The 17,492-nt window shown below is 44.5% G+C and overlaps 4 protein-coding genes across 5 annotated transcripts; 2 read left to right on the top strand and 2 right to left on the bottom strand.

Annotated features, from left to right (window-relative positions):
- Positions 1–3,231: 3,231 nt before the first annotated feature.
- Positions 3,232–8,132, bottom strand: LOC103990447 (GTP-binding protein YPTM2). Its single transcript, XM_009409583.3, has 8 exons — positions 7,980–8,132; positions 6,719–6,791; positions 6,150–6,197; positions 6,028–6,075; positions 5,331–5,402; positions 4,892–5,047; positions 3,564–3,667; positions 3,232–3,471 (listed from the first exon to the last, which is right to left on the bottom strand). Exons 1-8 carry the CDS (start codon positions 7,991–7,993, stop codon positions 3,375–3,377), a joined length of 612 nt encoding a protein of 203 aa, XP_009407858.2. The 5' UTR covers positions 7,994–8,132; the 3' UTR covers positions 3,232–3,374.
- A 559-nt stretch (positions 8,133–8,691) lies between these two features.
- LOC135679870 (hexose carrier protein HEX6-like) lies at positions 8,692–10,614 on the bottom strand. Its single transcript, XM_065193851.1, has 3 exons — positions 10,301–10,614; positions 9,900–10,228; positions 8,692–9,829 (listed from the first exon to the last, which is right to left on the bottom strand). The coding sequence occupies exons 1-3, from the start codon at positions 10,428–10,430 to the stop codon at positions 8,735–8,737; spliced, it is 1,554 nt and encodes a 517-aa protein (XP_065049923.1). The 5' UTR covers positions 10,431–10,614; the 3' UTR covers positions 8,692–8,734.
- An 820-nt stretch (positions 10,615–11,434) lies between these two features.
- Positions 11,435–15,732, top strand: LOC135678396 (armadillo repeat-containing protein LFR-like). Of its 2 annotated transcripts, none has more exons than XM_065191156.1 (8): positions 11,435–11,703; positions 12,819–12,988; positions 13,371–13,513; positions 13,616–13,860; positions 14,487–14,589; positions 14,670–14,808; positions 15,099–15,226; positions 15,305–15,732. In XM_065191156.1, exons 1-8 carry the CDS (start codon positions 11,487–11,489, stop codon positions 15,558–15,560), a joined length of 1,401 nt encoding a protein of 466 aa, XP_065047228.1. In that variant the 5' UTR covers positions 11,435–11,486; the 3' UTR covers positions 15,561–15,732. The 2 variants fall into 2 exon arrangements, with proteins under 2 accessions (XP_065047228.1, XP_065047227.1); XM_065191155.1 differs by having other exon boundaries at positions 11,436–11,703; positions 14,484–14,589.
- A 374-nt stretch (positions 15,733–16,106) lies between these two features.
- On the top strand, positions 16,107–17,492 carry LOC135678397 (uncharacterized). The gene is made up of 4 exons (XM_065191157.1): positions 16,107–16,260; positions 16,350–16,461; positions 16,583–16,646; positions 16,956–17,492. Exons 1-4 carry the CDS (start codon positions 16,227–16,229, stop codon positions 17,277–17,279), a joined length of 534 nt encoding a protein of 177 aa, XP_065047229.1. The 5' UTR covers positions 16,107–16,226; the 3' UTR covers positions 17,280–17,492.

Raw genomic sequence — 17,492 nt, 5'->3', positions numbered from 1 at the left:
CGTTGCAACGTACTTTCCTCTGCTTGTGCAACCGCTCTATAAGAAGAGGAGGAGGAGAAGAGGGAGACCAGAGCTTGGTCGCAGGAAGGAGAAGCCGAGCAGGGAGGTCTAGAGGAGAAGGCGAGGTAGGCTCTGAGAACAGCGGGAGGGGCCGAGGCCGCGCAAAGATCTCGACTGTAGCCGAGGAGCCGAGGAACTGAGGCACGCGGGTTGGCTGCGCGCGTGGGACCGAGGGGCCACGAGGGGTCGAGGCGCGCGGGCTGGTCGCGCGCGTGGGACCGAGGCGTCGAGGCGCTCGGTGCGGTCGGGCTGGCCGCGCGCGTGGGACCGAGGGGCTCGAGGCGCGCGGGTTGGCCGCGCGCGTGGGGCCGAGACGCGCGGGCTGGTCGCGCGCATGGGGCCGAGGCGTCGAGGCGCTCGGCGCGGTCGGGCTGGCCGCGCGCGTCGGACGCGGGCGGGCTGGTCGCGCGCGTGGGACCGAGGTGCCCGAGGCGCGCGGGTTGGTCGCGCGCGTGGGACCGAGGTGCCCGAGGCGCGCGGGTTGGCCGCGCGCGTGGGGCCGAGTGGCCCGAAACGCGCGGGCTGGTCGCGCGCGTGGGACCGAGGTGCCCGAGGCGCGCGGGTTGGCCGCGCGCGTGGGGCCAAGTGGCCGAGACGCGCGGGCAGGTCGCGCGCGTGGGGCCGACGCGGGCGGGTTGGCCGCGGGCCGAGCCGCGCGCGTGGCCGAGGAGCCGAGACCGGCCCCAGAAGTCGCTGCTGCTGGTGCAGGTCGGCTGCAGCGGAGCAACCAAGGAGAAAGCTAACGTACCGTCATTTCGGGCTCTCCTTCTAGCGCCATTATGTTACGGTAAGTAACTTTTTTAGCCATGGCCTCGGGGCCGTCGCGGCTTGGTTCGGGTCCGGAAGGCGGTGATCTCCGTGGGGGCGCTCCTCGAGGTCTCCCGGCGGCCGAGCTCGGTGGTTCGGGTCGGGAGGTCGGTTTGGCAGGTCGGGTCGGCGGTTTGGGTCGGCGGCTCGGGTCGGGAGGCAGCTCCGCCGCAGCTTCGGGAAGAGGCGACACCGTCTCGCACCTGCACACAGGTCGAGCCGGGAGCTCGGCCCGACCCCTCCGACGATCAAGTTAGAGAAAGATGTGGAGGGGATTGTGGATGAGGCAGAAGAAGAGCCTCTGAGTGTTTTGTGTCTGAGTGAGTTCCTCCCCCCTTTCCCCTTTTGCTTAGGACTCAGGGGTATTTATAGAGGAGGTTTGATGTTATCGCTGGGGTTGCGTGGGAGGCCGAGCTACTGCAGGGTATGGAGAGCCTCGGGCAGTGTGTCGCTCAGGGGTTTGCGTGGGAGACCGGGGGATCGCAGGGTATGGGCGAGCTTCAACCGTTACCTGCTTCTGTCTCGTCCGGCTGTGCTGGGTCTGCCATTTTTTGTCATATCAAGTCTGGTGATTAAACTGTTAGGATTGGAGAAGCACTAGGGGGGGTGGGTGGGGGGGGGGGGGGGGGGTGAAGACTTAGTAAAAATAGCTCGAGTAAAGAAAGGAGATGAAAACTGAAAGTTTGCTGCTAAATAAATAAATGTTTCAGATGTTAAGATCAATAGCACTAAGGGGGGGTGGGGGGATGAATTAGTGCAGCGGATAAAAACGTCAAATTCGTCAAATCTCTAGTACGATAAAAATCGTTTCCTACGTAAAATCGATTTCGAAAACTTAACTTGAAAGTAGAGCCGTTTGACTGGTGGCATGTCCAGGATGGATCGAGGGCTAAGCAGCTGCTGGTTGATTCCTGATGGCGGAGGGCTAAGCAATGGCCACGACCCGAGAGTCGTTCGACGAAATTACCGACCGAACCCCCAAAGCAGTCGTCATTCCCTCTTCTCGAAATAGACGATGTTGTCACAATATAAACCTGGAGGATCATAGGAGCCCGAATGATTAGAGTTGAGAGATGCCTGCACCACCACCACCACTTCCTCGTCGAACCCAACAGAATAGAGATAGATAGAGAGAGTAGATGATCCGGGTCGCACGAGGACGCGGGGGAGAAGAGGCAAAGGAAGGAAGAATGGAAGGTGAGCCACGTCTGATCGGTTCCCCCATTCGTCTGTTCTTTGCCCCAACACATTAACAGGAGCTCCGTTCGATGCAATGCAAATGCAAACAGAGAACGGAAGGCGAGGCACGTTTGCCTCTCCGTTCGTCGCTGCTTCCATACCTTCTCTGGCGCTTCCCGTGTGCATGCAGCCAACCGATTGCAGCCACGTGGAAGGCAAAGCAAGGAGCGAGGAGGACGAGGCCCCTCTTTCGCCTCTCTCACACCCTCCCACATGCACAGGGAGAAAGCAAGAGAGAGAGAGAGAGAGAGAGAGAGAGAGAGAGAGCCATGGCCACACCATTGCCGCGTAGCCCTTCCACTTCTCGCAGAAGCACCGGCCGCCTCCGCTTCTCCTTTCACCCCTGCTCCTCCCGCTTAGCCCTCCTTGCTCTCTCCTCCTCCCTCCTCCTCTGCTTCCACATGGTGTTCGGCTTCTTCTTCTCTCTTTTCCTCTCGATAAGAAACCGTATGTCTGATTCGAATAATAACAACATTGCCACTGTAGGCGGCGGAAGGCATCCCGTCTCGGACCAAGACCGTGGCGGGCCACAACCTGGACCCCACGCCATGGCACCTCTTCCCCCGCGTCAAGCAGCAACTGCGCCCCCTCGCAGTCTTCCGCTGCCACTTCCTCTCCTGCCCTCGCAGGCGCATTCCGCCCCCCACCATGCCGAAGCCGCGGCGGCCTTGCCAGTCCTTCTTCCGGTGGATCCACCGCGACCTGCAGCCGTGGCGGCGATCCCGCATCTCGCCTGCGATAGAGACAACAGCAATCAATCTGTACAGTCCATTGAGAATATCCAGTGGTTGATATAGGCCTTGTCGAGCGCAAGTAACTATTTTCAGGTTTGAGTTCAAGTATGGGCGCCTTCGAACGTTATTTAATGTAATGAAATTAGAAAAAAAAAATAGAAATTGCGTTAACAGTGCTAAGAGATGGCTTCAGCAATTTCTTTTGCAAGGATGCTCTAAGCATTCTTGACCAATGGTTTAAGCTAATGAGTCAATTATTCTATCAATTCAATAATAACTCTCATGTAATATATTTTTTTCATCTCTTTAACATGCTGGTGATACATATCTCGACCACATATCAGGCATTTGATAGCAGCACCCGCATGACACACACATCGAGAATTTGTGAAGCAAAAGAAACCCAAAGGCTTTCATTTCATATTGATCACCATTTATACAGACGCATTGGGAGGGAGAAGAAAGAATGATCAAAGAATTGGGTAATACAGTTAGCAGTAAGGGTAGCAATGCAAGATGACATAGGAGGCCAGCCTACGAAGAGCAGCATGTAGTCTTCTGGTTGACAGGTTGTCCACGGATTTGCACAGTAGGAGGCCTCGCGCCGTTCATGCCGGGCTGACTTGCCATCCTGCATCCATGCATGCACAACACATTCATCAACAACTTGGATGTGCACACTACCATATGCTTAGAGAGATCTTACAACGACAAGCCACCCACTTGTTCTTGATAGCAGCAGTCATAGCCATGAACGCCTGCTCCACATTAGTCGCATTTTTAGCGCTAGTCTCCAAGAATGGGATACCAATTTCATCAGCAAATGCCTAGTGCAATACATACAAGCATGGTAAGCAGCACAGGAAATGTGATCAAACACCTAGCTACTGAATTATGCATCTGTGGTAATAAAACGTTCTCTTAATCCAAGATTGAGGCCTAAGAATTTATCGATTCAACCTTTGCTTAAGCAGTTAAAAATCGAGTTTTGACATATAAGATATGGGAAGATAAGATTCAGGTGAGGCTATGTCTTTAACCTGATGTGGCCCAGAAATATCAAGTGGAAAGAGTTTGGGGCCTACCAAACCTGAACAGACTGTCCGCTAACCAGCATGCGGCCACCCTTACAGGATTTCAGCTTTGAGTATGTGGGCAAACCCAGATGGTTACTGATGTTACAAGTTCAGCCCTCTAGAATGAATCAGACATGCAAGCTATTATTTTCCGAATATGTGCCCATTTTCATTTCACATTTTCTTCTTTTTTTTTTCTTTTTGGATTTATTTTTCTCACAAATAGCTCACTTGCTGATCCAACATGGCCAATCAAGCCAATCTTAGTAACACATTCTCACATATATTGATCTGATCTTAAGAGCCTTAACATTAAGCTGACACTGGGTGAAATATCACTCAATGTTTCATGGCACAGAATGTGAGAGACTGCAGCAAAAAGACTAATGAAAATGGATGTCTAAACAAATATAGTAAGATCAACATCTGCATCAGATTTGAGACACGGTAGAGTTATATAATTGAAAACAAAACCATTAAAATGGTCTCTCAGATCGTTAACAAAAACCAGAGGAGTTCCTGGTGAAAGTATAGTTGAAGGTTCTACGAGAGTAACAATATTATTTCAGTTCATAAAATCAGACATGGAAGATTTAAGAATTGTCATGATAAGAGAGACAGATGCTAACAGAAATGACTGGCAGTAGAGAATTTTTAATGTAACAGAATTGGATGGAAATGTACATTGTTCTCATCAACAATCAACTAGAGAAAAGTAAAAGAGCCAGAGCAGACTTTAGATGGTAATGAGTTTCATTTTCACCTAACGAACCATCCATTGAACAAAGATAATGCATGAATCACAATGAAATTTCAACAAAGAAACCATGGTCATCCTGGTTCACGAGTCCATACCATGCTAAAGCCTGCTTTATGTATAGTTTTCTAATTCACTAAACTATATGAAAAATTCACATATATGGTGCTTTTAATATGTTCCAAGAATGATGAACATATAATAAGCAAGAGAATCACCTTGGCTGTCTCATATGACACAACTTTGTTTGCAGTAAGATCACACTTGTTTCCAACTAGAAGCTTTTTGACATTTTCACTTGCATAACGATCAATTTCATTCAACCACTGCTTGACATTGTTGAAGCTCTCCTGGTCTGTCACATCATAAACAACCTACAAGATAACGAAGATCAGCGATTGTTATACAAAGAAAAATTCCTTTTCTTTCTGATTGTGATTAATATCAATCTTCCTGTGATTTCAAGGACCTTTGAGTGGTTGATAGGCTGTGGATCACGTCTCCTGTGCATCAATTGGTAAGGAGTATGAAACACCACAGGAAAATAACTGTGTTGATAGGTACTTCCAATTGGAAGTGCCTCCACCCTAAACATAGACTCTTGTTTCCTCAGCATATACGAGACAAGTTACACGGATGTATGGCAATACAACTTACAATAATTCCATGAGCTCCTCGATAATAGCTGCTAGTAATTGTTCTGAAGCGTTCTTGACCAGCAGTGTCCCACTATAACAAAAAAATTAGTTGGTTTTTGATAGATAAAAATAGAACTTCCAATAGTATTCATGAAATAATTTATAGGGACCAACATTTATACACATAAAAAGCTATCAAAACCAATTTGCACTAATAGAACATAAAGTACTAACTACATGTCTCTTGCAGTCAAAGTAGAGTTTCAACCCTGTGTCATAACAGGAAGCTATCTTTTGATGCAATGACAAGTCCTCATTTGCTGCTTTCACAGGATATTATGCTACTGTTAATGGAGCTTACTCCTTTATGATATTTAGGAATTACAAATGGCATTTAGTTTCAAGTGATCATAACTAAAAGTTCATTAACCTGTGGTTTATTTTCTTTTCCTAATTTATGTTCTATTTTTTATCATCCTCGATGAACAAAATTAGGTTCCTACAGTAGGCTAACATGTTTGTAGGACCAACATAATCCTCTATTTAACTTAAAAAGACAAACATTAATAAGTCGTTGTAAAAAGTTTTTTTTCCGTAATACTAATCATACATTAAAAATACGGACTGCCAATCTTCTCCAACAACAACTATTAGTAGCAAAAAATAAGTATTCTTCATGTAACCAGCATTGATACACTGAGTTCGAGAAAACTTACAATCTGAAGCTTAACGGTCTTCCCATCCAGCTCCACAGTGCGTATTTTCTACAAATACCAAGAGCAGATGAGACTAAATTCTTCATGCTAACAAAGTCATGTCTAAAGATAAGCACACTCACAAAATCTACTCCGATGGTGCTGATGTAACTGTCCAGATATGAATCATCCTGATCAACAAAAGGAAACGTTACAAGCTATTAACTCAAAACAGAAATCTCAGGTTATTGTTGGTGTAAATAAACTAATTAAGAAAAAGATTAGAATCAAGAAAGAAACATAATGGAATATAAACTGTCGTGCAATCAACACAAAGTTTCCTTTGCCGTCAGCCGTAGACCACCAAGTAAAAGATCAAAAATCAAATATCTTTTAATTTAAGAAGATATGTCATTAGCCGCAAACCCCTAGGAAGATGTTGTTGAAACTACAAAACCTTCCCACAGAAAGATCAATTCCACCTATAGAATGTCTAGCATTCATGTTGATATGTAAAGCCAGAGAAAGTAGGCAAGCAAAACCTTGTACATTTTGCAACATAATGCAAACAAGAGCAAGGCTCCCTAAGATTCTCTGCTATCTTATGCACAAATGTTATCCTTAATGAATAAGGACAATCACCACATTTTTCACTTCTTATAACAAATTCCAGATAAATATAGAATTCTATAAACACAAGTCAAGCACTCACCGCAAATCTTAAAAGGAGACATGATTTGCCAACACCAGAGTCACCAATAAGCAGAAGTTTGAACAAGTAGTCACTGCAAGAAGAAGAAGGCACAAAGTTAAGCTCTTCAGGTAATAATTGCTTCTCACTACAAGGGACTTCTTTTTCTCCAACTTGTAAGGCCATAGGAACACTTACTAAAGCAGCTCTAAGCATTCTAAAACACCATTTCATTTCCTTGAAGAGGACTGATTTAAGTTTTATTTTTATTCAAAATAATTACAAAATCAATATGTTATATCAAGCGAGATGATGTACAACTCATGAAGAACAAACCGTTTAACCACGACTTTGTAATTTGCCTAGCGTGTGTATATCTAACTAGTTTGCTATCTCAGCTGGAATCCTGCACAGGCCATTGAAAAGATCCCCAAGCCAACTCGTACAAAATATGAACGACTATGAGAATCCTTTCTTTCTAAATTTACAAGAAACTCTAAGATACCGATGGGACACAATATTTGACAACAGGAACCAAGATTAAAGTTTCTGAATGCTCTCAAAAAGATAATGCATGATCATAAGCATCCATTTGTACTTTCTGTATCCAATTTTGAAAAGAAAACAACAAGGAGGATGAAAGAGGAAACATGTTCGTGCAAAAGAACCCAACACAAGCTGAAGGGCAGAAAGAAGGATCTGCTGTGGATGGACCACATTTATGAATGTTTCAAACCAAGACAACCTGTAATTGCATCATTCCTTTCCAACGTAGTGGGGTACTAAAGTTGGACAGCAATAACTGCCGTAAAGCTGCCCTGAAAGAGAACGTCCCCTCAACATCTACTCTGTAGAACCACTCGTACCTCTATTTTCCTGCTTCTTAATGTTCAAAATATCACCTTTTTAATTAAAGTTGATCGTTTTGTAAAAGAAGTTTGATTCATTCACATTCGCAAGCAAATCAATGCAAAAGAAAGAAAAAGACTAATCAGCTCCGCTCCATTACGCTGCACAATCAGAATCTTCGTTCAGATCATCAGATCTGGAGCAGGGCTCACGTTCCTTCTTGATCCAAAACAAAGAAAAGCATCAAGATCCCAAGCTAGCAACATACCCGCGCCGCGCCCAATGTGCAAAGAATGAAATGGGCATAAAGCGGCAGATCCCCCCATCAAACAGCCGACACGAGATCAAATCGAGAGGGAAGACGCGTCGAGAAATCCATGCAAGTATAACAGATACCGAAGAAAGGCAAAAACAGACGGGGAGATTGACTCACTACTCGGGATTCATGGCTGGTTGAAGGAGGAACGAGGTTAATCGCGCGAACACTGATCCCTTCACTTCTCTTCCTTCCTCCCCTCCCCTCCCCTCCCGTCCCGGGTAACGGAAGGCGACGAGAGATACGGGAACGATCGGGAGGAGACCACGCCCTCTGTTGTCCCATTAATAATAGCAATAATGGCACCATTAACAATAATACCATTCTAATTATATTACTACCATTAATAATAATATTAATGAACGAAATAAACGATCAATTTGTTAATTAATTAATTAATTAATTAATTAATAATAATTACTACCATTAATAATAATATTACTACCGTTAATAATATTATTAATTCTCGAAAGACGTATAGTAATTGAGCGAATTCACGAAAAAAAATCATTTTTCGTTTTTCTCGCAAAGCGTGTCTCATTTTTAGAATTTTCAAACCATTTTTTAATACCTGAAATACCCTTTTTTTCTATTATTTTCTCATAGACCGATTCAAAAGGTAAACTTTTATACTATGTTATAGTATTTGTAATACTACCAGAAAATTAATATAATATATTATACTTTATATAAATTTTATAAAAATATTGCATTTATAATATTTTTATAATAGTATTTTAAGAAAAATACTATTATGTATAAAAATACTGTAACACAGTAAAAAAAATTATTGGTATAGTGTTTTTTTATTGCTGAAAATATTATGACTGGTTACGTCTTTACCTCTGACTAAGCTCATTACCTCTATCTATTTATATCATCATATCATTCGGAACAGTGTCCGTCTCCTCCTCTTCTTCTCCTTCTTCCCACACCACCTTCTTCCAAAACCAGTGCTCCCTCCATATCTGATCCATTTTCTCCATAGGCAGGTTCTTCGTCTCCGGAACGAATAATATGACGAACACGGTCATGATCAAAGTCCACCCTCCAAAGAAGAAGAATACGCCAGACCTGAGATGGCAAAGCATGGGCAGCAAGGTCTGGCCGACGACGGAGGCCAACAGGAGCACCACCGCCACCACGATACTTTGCCCTACCGATCTGATCTCCAGCGGAAATATCTCGGTCGGCACTAGCCACGCCAATGGCCCCCAAGACAACCCAAAACCCGCAACATATACACACACCAAGACCAAGACCATGTACGCGGAGCCTTTGCCGACTCCTCCGTGATTCCCGAGCTGCGTTGCCAGTATCCCTCCCACCATCACGTGCGTCGCCAACATCTGAACTCCTCCCACGATGAACAGAGTGCGCCGGCCCACTCTGTCGACCACCGTCATGGCTATGAGGATGAATCCCACGTCGATGACCCCTGTGATGACAGCCGACAGTAGAGAGGAGCTCTCTTCGAGACCCATGGATCGAAAGATGAGCGGAGAGTAGAAGGTTATGGCGGCGATCCCTGTCATATGCTTGAAGAACGGAATCAAGATGGCCATCACAAGCTGAGGTCGGTACTTGCGCCGCATGATGGTGCGAAGAGGGTGCTGTGCTGCTTTGGAGATTCCCCCTGCGGCGATCAGGTGGTCTAGCTCGGCTTGCACGTCATCCGTGCCTCGTATCTTCCGGAGCGTCGCCATCGCCTTGTGGACGGAATCGGTGTGTTGAATCAGACTGGTTGGCGTTTCAGGAAGGAAGAGTGTGCCGAGTGCCAAGAATGTGGCCGGAAGTACAGCCAACCCAATGGAGATTCTCCATCCCCAACCAGAATGGATCTTCTGAGTTCCATAGTTGATCAGGTTGGCAGAAAGTGTTCCCAATCCGACGAAGAAGAAAAACCCGTTGTTTATTGCACCTCGGTGTTCTGGTGGAGCCATTTCCGATAGGTATAGAGGGACAGACTGCAAGCGATGGTAAACAAAGAAGCAGCAGTCGCAGAAGAGAATACATAGCGATAGATGGGTCGTATACCTGATTGGTGAAACCGACGCCGATGCCGAGCAGGACGCGGCCTAAGATGAGCATGTACACGTTGATGGCCAGGGCGCCAAGAACAGCTCCCGCCATGAAGAAGGCGCCACCGAGCAGCATGGACGTCCGGCGACCGAAAGCCTGCGTCACCCACGACGCGCACAGGGAAGCGAAGAGGCCAGCGGCGTACAAGGAGGACGTGAAGGTGCTCAGGAGCTGGCTGTCGAACTTGCAGTAGTTGCTGGTGGCGTGAGAGTTCTTCTCATGCATCTCGGCGTCAACGTCCGGGAAGAACTTCTTCAGGAACGGCTCCATGGAAGTCACCCCACCTGGGAAAACCTCACGCTCAAGACGTGAAACGTACGACGATCGATCACCGAGAGCCAGCGCGAGAGCAGAACCTGAGATGCCAAGGTCGTAGCCGAAGAGGATTCCGCCGGTGGCCGCGACAGTGCACGAGAGGATGACAAAGGCCGTGATTCTTCCCTTGTAGTAAGCTTGGCGCTTGCCGACGACCTCAGACGCCGCCATGGGTAGATGTCAGAGAGCTCGGACGCTAGCTAGGAGACGATGTTCTGACTGGAAAAGACTGAAATCTCATATCAATTAATTTAGTCGATAAAGATCGTAATATTTTGAGACTCGATTCGTCTTTATCATTTATCGTTTATAAACAAAAGAAAAAAGTACGTGATATAAGACAATATAATAAAAATATATCCCCCGATATTGCGACGAGAACTTCTTTGATGCAGTCTGAGGACCGCATCGACTGTGTCGGGGAACGTAGAAAAGAAGAGTAGTAAATTAACTAACGTCAAAGCATCATTATGTATATATATATATATATGGAGAATTATATATGTCCAGTCTCAAGAAAAAAAAAAAAAATCTTTGACTGTACAAGGAAATCTCTCTATTTTGTTGAAATTTTTTTTTCATTCTATTAAGAAAATTCTTTCTCTTATAAATAAGATAGGGACATGTTAACGTATACTTATTTGTCTTCTCAGATTTATCCAAATACCTAAGAAAAACAAGAGAAAATAATTGTTATGATTCCTCAATCATTAATTATCAGCTCCATTCTTCTTTTAGTGAACAAGAGATCGTTAATTTCGCATCTATCTGATCACCTTTTTATGGACCATATAACGCGGGAGACCAATAAAAATATTTCGTAGCATTAGGAGAGGAATATGTACTATTCCATCCCCTCCACTCTTTCGGTTCGATGCTCGTCGCATTAATATCAGTGCTTCCACTTACAGATTCCCAAATCAAAGAATAAGATCGTCGATCAACTCAAGTGAGGGCCGTCTGATCGACTTGGAACTTTCAAAAGCAGAGGAAGGAAAAGGGGAAAAGAACCACGAGAAATAGAAGCAATTAACGGATCGGATCGGGTCAAGAAATTTAGACCTGCTAATGTGTCGGATCAGCTTCGGACAGCACAGGCCAGATCCGATTTCGGCCGATACGGGCCTTGGAAAGCCCACAAGGGTAACATTAACTTCGCCCTCGTTAGCCCACAAACCGCCCAATCTCTTCTTAGGCGAACAGGGCAGGGAGGGACGGCGAGTTGAGATGCAGAAGAGGGAAGCCGGCAAGTCGCCCGGCTCCTCCACCACGCCCGCCAAGCGCGGACGCCCGTTCGGAAGCACGGCGGCCGCTGCTGCCGCCGCCGCCGCTGCTGCTGCTGCCGCCGCTGCCGCCAGCTCCGCTTCCTTCGCTGCCGCAGGCGATGCCAATTCTCCGGCGTCACTCCTTGGTCCTTCTCTCCACGTCCCGAACTCCTTCGCCGGTTAGCCTGCAGATTCCCCTTCCTCTTCATCTCCCTGCTCTCGCTCTCCCTCTCGACTCAGAATGTTGGCTCAAAGATGTTCCTTTTTCTGATTTTTTGCCGAATGTATCGTTCTTTGAATCTCTGATGGTATTAAGTCTACATATTTGATAACGGAGAATGATTTCCCTTTCCTCTCCCCCGCTTTATATAGAACTTTGAATCACTTTTATGGTATTGAGTAGCATATTTTTGCTTAAAGAAGCTTCTTTTTCTTTTCGCTTTCGTTGAAAATATCGTTTTTTGGATTGTTGATAGTATTAACTCTACAAATCGTGAGCCACAAGATTGTGTTCCAGCAGAACTTTTAATTGACCAAAAAATTCTCGTTGGTTTAGGTAACTATGGCACGCCTATTCTTCCACGTGAGTCCTCTGGGGACGAGCTACTGGATAGGGCTTTTTGAAAACGTATTCAACATAGGGAGTTAAATTAATGTGATAAACTGGACAGGAGGAAGTTGAATCAACCATGCTTAGTTGGTTCTAACAGAAAACAATAAACTTGTGATAGATTGTGGTAGCCACCGGCTGACATGTATTCTGCATAATTTACTTAAATCATTAGTTTCATTTAGCAATGTTATATTTGGTTCATCAAAGTGAGCCCAAACCAAAGGTCAATCATGCGCTTTTTGGATCAGAATGTTGGGCACTGGAAACAATGTATCAGGATAGTGATTTAGGAGAGGTGGAGCAAGGCATAAAAAGAACTTTATTAGAAATGATAAACAGAGATTTGATGGTTTTTAATCTGACAGATTGCCCTGAACAGAGCATGATGGTGGGAGGTAGCCAATCTCAAAATGTTTCTGGCGCCTTTTGGACCTATGAGTCTAAGAGAAAAAGGGAGTAACAAGATTCATCATGAGAATGATGTGCATCTAAGAGCTATAAACAACCAATGAGTCAACTGGAACCTTCTTTCCCTTTTTCTTTTATGATTTTTCAGTGTGATGACCATTGATTAAGCATGAAATGGTGTTTGCATAGATAGGGAGCTTATTTGATGTTAACTTGATGGTAAAGGTGTTATGTTTCCTTTACTTGGTTATTGTACTGAATATATTTTTACAGATCAAAACAATAAAAGAATTGTCTTGGCGTTGCAAAGTGGCTTGAAGAGTGAGCTGACATGGGCATTGAACACACTTACCCTGCTTTCTTTTAAAGAAAAGGATGATCTACGAAGGGACTCAACAGCGCTCGCTAAGATACCTGGACTGCTGGATGCTCTCCTTCAAGTTGTAGGTGGTCGTATTTTTTGTATTTATTTTGTTTAATATTTTAAGACATTTAATTTCTATGGAGGTAAGTTTGTTGCATGCCATGTATTTGGAGATCTGATAGAATAGCAGCTGTTCTTCCTAGATTGGTGCTATGTGGTTCTAATTTCTAACTATTTTCTTTGTTGTTTTAATCACCAAAAGTGATGCCAGCTTTAAGCTGCTTGCGGCCTTTAATTTTTATCATGGTTAAGAACTCGTTTAAGCATATGGATGAGAACACTTGTTTTTCTACAAATCGTGAAGATCATTTGTATTTTAAGTTTTTTTCATTTTGTTTTGAAACCTTATGCTTTTAGTGTTATACTCACATTAAGTTTTTCATGTCATCCATGCATGTAAGGTTGATGATTGGCGTGACATTGCTTTTCCTCGAGACTATACAAAGCTTGCACGAGTGAGAACATTGGGTGTAAATTCAGTGGTTACAGGTTTTGGAAACGAGTTTGAAGCGACAAGCAGTCTTGATACCACTTCCCATCCTGGGTGTGTTAGAATGACATTCGCATAGCCAACTTCTCATTTCAGGCACCCTTATATATCTCTTTACTATGATGTTTGGATTGAATTTGATAGTTTCTATTGCAGTCATAAAAGTTCATCTAATATGGAGGCATCTAGTGGGAAAAGACATCGGTCAATGGACTGGTGGTTTGAAGATGATGGCTTGTTTAACGTGGATGAAGAAGGTCGGGCAGAAAAGCAACAGTGTGCCGTTGCTGCTTCTAACATCATTAGGAACTTCTCTTTCATGCCTGATAATGAAACAATCATGGCACAGCACAGGCATTGCTTGGAGACTATGTTCCAATGCATAGAGGATCAGAACACAGGTACATAACTTTTATGATAAGCTTTAAGTTTTAGTCGCTTTTGGTAAATTCTTTTGGTAACCAATGTTCATTTGTTATTCCAAAGGGAATATAGTTGCTTTAGTCTTGTATGGTTTCTGATTTGTCAATTTTGCTATTGATACCCACCTTGACTTTTCGCATGTTTTGAGACTAATATTTTGTTGTGGTTGGATCCAGACAGTTGATAGTGTTGTTTTTATCATTATGTGATTCTCTTAGTTAATTCAAGAGTATCTGAAAGACAGTAGGCTTTTGCCATTGTGGACTGTCAAGCATACACAACCTTACCCGACAGCAGAGAAGATTCTTTTCAATAGCTTGAACCCATTATCCATAAGCAAGTAGCAGTTGTTAATTTACATAAAAGGATTGACATAAAGCAGTATGGGAAATAGCAAAGCCTGCTGATTACTGATTGAGAAATGAATAATGCAGATGATGCAACTGCTGTTGTCAAGTGGAAAACCGAGACTAATCACATGGCTCACATATAGTTAGGCACGACCATGTGGTTCTTATCGATAATCTGCACAAATATTTCTCAGTTACTTATTTTGCGAATGCCAGGCTTTAAAGTTATTCTGTTTAATTTGTTTGTACAGAAGATGAGGAGCTTGTGACCAATGCACTGGAGACGGTTGTCAATTTAGCTCTGCTTTTGGACCTTCGTATATTTAGCTCGTCTAAGCCATCATTTATCGCAATGACGTGAGTCTTCGAACGGAAAAATCCCTCTTATAGCTATTTCCTTATGTCTGCAAATCCTAATACTGTCCCCATGAAAGCAGTGAGAAACGTGCAGTTCAAGCCATCATGGGGATGCTTGGATCTTCGGTCAAGGCTTGGCATTGTGCAGCTGCTGAATTGCTTGGACGCCTCATAATAAATCCTGATAACGAGCCGTTTCTTCTTCCTTCAGCTCCAGAGGTCAGTTACCCATTACTGATTTGGTTATGGATAACCTACCATGGTCTTGATTCCCAGTATTCCACATCGCATAATACATCAGTTTTCAACAGCGGTTGGGATTTAGTGAACTCCTCTCGTTGGTCCACATCACGTTGGACTCTTGAAGGTGTATATTTGTTTTAGCAGAGGTGTATATTTGTTTCTCGAGTGCATGCCAAACTGCTATAGTTTTATGCTTCCGCCATTTCACCCAAAAGCAGTATGGTTAGTAGCTACATTGTGAGGTGGATCTTGTTTTTTCTGTTCAGATGTACAAGAGACTAGTCGATCTTCTTAGCCTGCCAACCGTCGATGCGCAAGCAGCTGCCGTCGGGGCACTCTACAATCTTGCAGAGGTGAATTCAGATTGCAAAGTGAGGCTCGCAAGCGAGAGATGGTGAGCAGCCTGAAACCTTCAATCGTGCCCCTCCCTCTGCTGTAGTTCTTCTAATGCGTGTGTCATGATCAAATTCAGGGCCATCGACAGACTCTTCAAAGTGGTGAAGACTCCGCATCCTGTGCCTGACGTTTGTAGAAAAGCTGCGATGATACTGGAAAGCTTAGTGTCCGAGCCGCAAAACCGGCATCTGCTTCTGGCACACGAGAGCAGCTTTGCAGAGATCCTTATGTCAGATGGGAGGCACTCCGATACCTTTGCACGAATACTGTACGAGCTTACATCAAGACCCAATAGCAAAGTTAGTACGGCTCGTGGTGTATGGGGGATGTGAGAACATTATGTATGATTTGCGTCTTTGCTACCTCGAGGTTTCGTAGCTACATAGTAGTACGAGAATTATAGTGGGTTAGTGTGGGCCACATGTTTCTCCTTCTTCATGAGCAGAATTTGCAAGTAAATATGGGTGATTTTTTTGAAAAAGTTTTTTTAATTTTTGATTTGAAGAGATGTGTTTTTTATTTTTATTTTTATTTTTTAAATAATTTTTTTTTTCTCATCAGTACCAATGATGTTTGATGTTTTTTCTGTTAGTGTTGGAGATACCATAGGGTATATGGATCCAAGTTGATGGATGGATTTGTATCCATAGGATCTGTACAGGAATTTATTGGTCACTCAAAATGGGGATCAAATTACAGTGGGTAGGTGTGAGCCAATTTATTTGCGAGGAAATAGCCTTCTCCAGCCTCTTGAGGATGGTGGATGGATTGGCATCGTGTAATGATGGCTTGCTGGCGAGGTGAGGAATCAAAGAGGACAAGCACAAAACATGACCCCTTAGGGGGAAAGGCACACATTCCAAGCTTCCACTCCTCCTCATCATCGAATTCTCCTCCTCTGCAGCCATAAATAAAGCAGCTCCCTCCCACCTCCATCATCCCCACCCCCGCCCTCACCTGCCCTGCGATAAACGAGAGTGCTTTTGTCGTGTTTCAGAATGGGCATTCCCATCAGCGTTCTTGGGAAGCTCGGCAAGTGCCCTCCTCGCTCCATGAAAGCATCTGTCCCTTGTAATTTGTCTTCCCACATTGATTACTTGACGATTCATTGTCTCCTACAGGCCTGCCAGGGGTGGATTCCTTATCTACGGATCAGGTGTATACCAAATACTTCGGCGACCAAAATATCAAGACCTACAAGGACTTTCACAAGGCTTTCCTTTCGCTTTGCAAGTAAACACTCTCTGTGCCTGTTTTCTTCTTCTTCTTCTTCTTCTTCTTCTTCTTTTCTTTTTGTTCCGTATCGAAATCATTTGTATGATCTCATATTTCTTTTTCTTTTGTGGTGGTGCAGCGATTTTAATGCAATCATGCCTGGTAAACATTATAAGATCAAAGCAAACCAGAAGGAAATAGAGGTGAGCTTGCCTCCCTACCGACTCCTCGTCCCCAATAATTTCCAAAGTCTTTGATTTGTATGGATGGCTACCGAGACTTGCTGATTGCCAGCTAGCTAAACACAAGGATGTCAAGATTGTTAGTATATAAAATCAAGGAGATGCGAGTAAGGAAGCTCCGAGGTGGTCCTCGTGGATATGCCCCCCCTCGTTGGCAAATGTGAGAGAGAGAGAGAGAGAGAAGAGAGAGAGAGAGAGAGAGATTGTGGAGCTATGGAAACTTCTTCCTGGGGTTTTCTTTCTCTCTCCCTGATGTTGTTTTGTGTGCAGGATTTCTTCGAGAACAAGTGGTTGACAGCTAAGGAGACAGAGGAGTCGGGGCAGCAGAAGACGAGGAAGGATTTGCTTGTGGAGTTCATGAAGGAGAACGTGGAGGAGTACAAGGCAAGCTCCTCCTCTGCGATGATATGGGTTGGAGCAACCATCCCTGGGGCCGCCGTCCTGCTCAAGAAGTCAGGGGAGAAGGTGCCGCAGGTGAAGAAGTTCCGGATCGACCTCGTCCCCAACTTCGTCTTCGTGCCCACCTGCACACTGCTCTCGCTCATCGCCGTCAGAATGATCAACGTCACCAAGGCCACCCGGACTACCTCTTAGAACCACCCACCTTCCCCCCTTACCGATCTCACCTTGCTCTTATCCCTACATCACATGAGCATATATACAAGTAGAAATCTATTGGAAATAAGATAAATGGAAATAAAAGAAGAAATGTCAAACCTGTCTGCATTGGTGGGCCTATGAGCATGTATACAAATAGAAATCTATTGGAAATAAGATAAATGGAAATAAAAGAAGAAATGTCAAACC

Source organism: Musa acuminata, chromosome BXJ1-7 (assembly GCF_036884655.1).
Source record: "Musa acuminata AAA Group cultivar baxijiao chromosome BXJ1-7, Cavendish_Baxijiao_AAA, whole genome shotgun sequence".
In the NCBI taxonomy this organism is placed as follows: Eukaryota; Viridiplantae; Streptophyta; class Magnoliopsida; order Zingiberales; family Musaceae; genus Musa; species Musa acuminata.
This window is presented reverse-complemented; position numbering and strand designations above follow the sequence as displayed.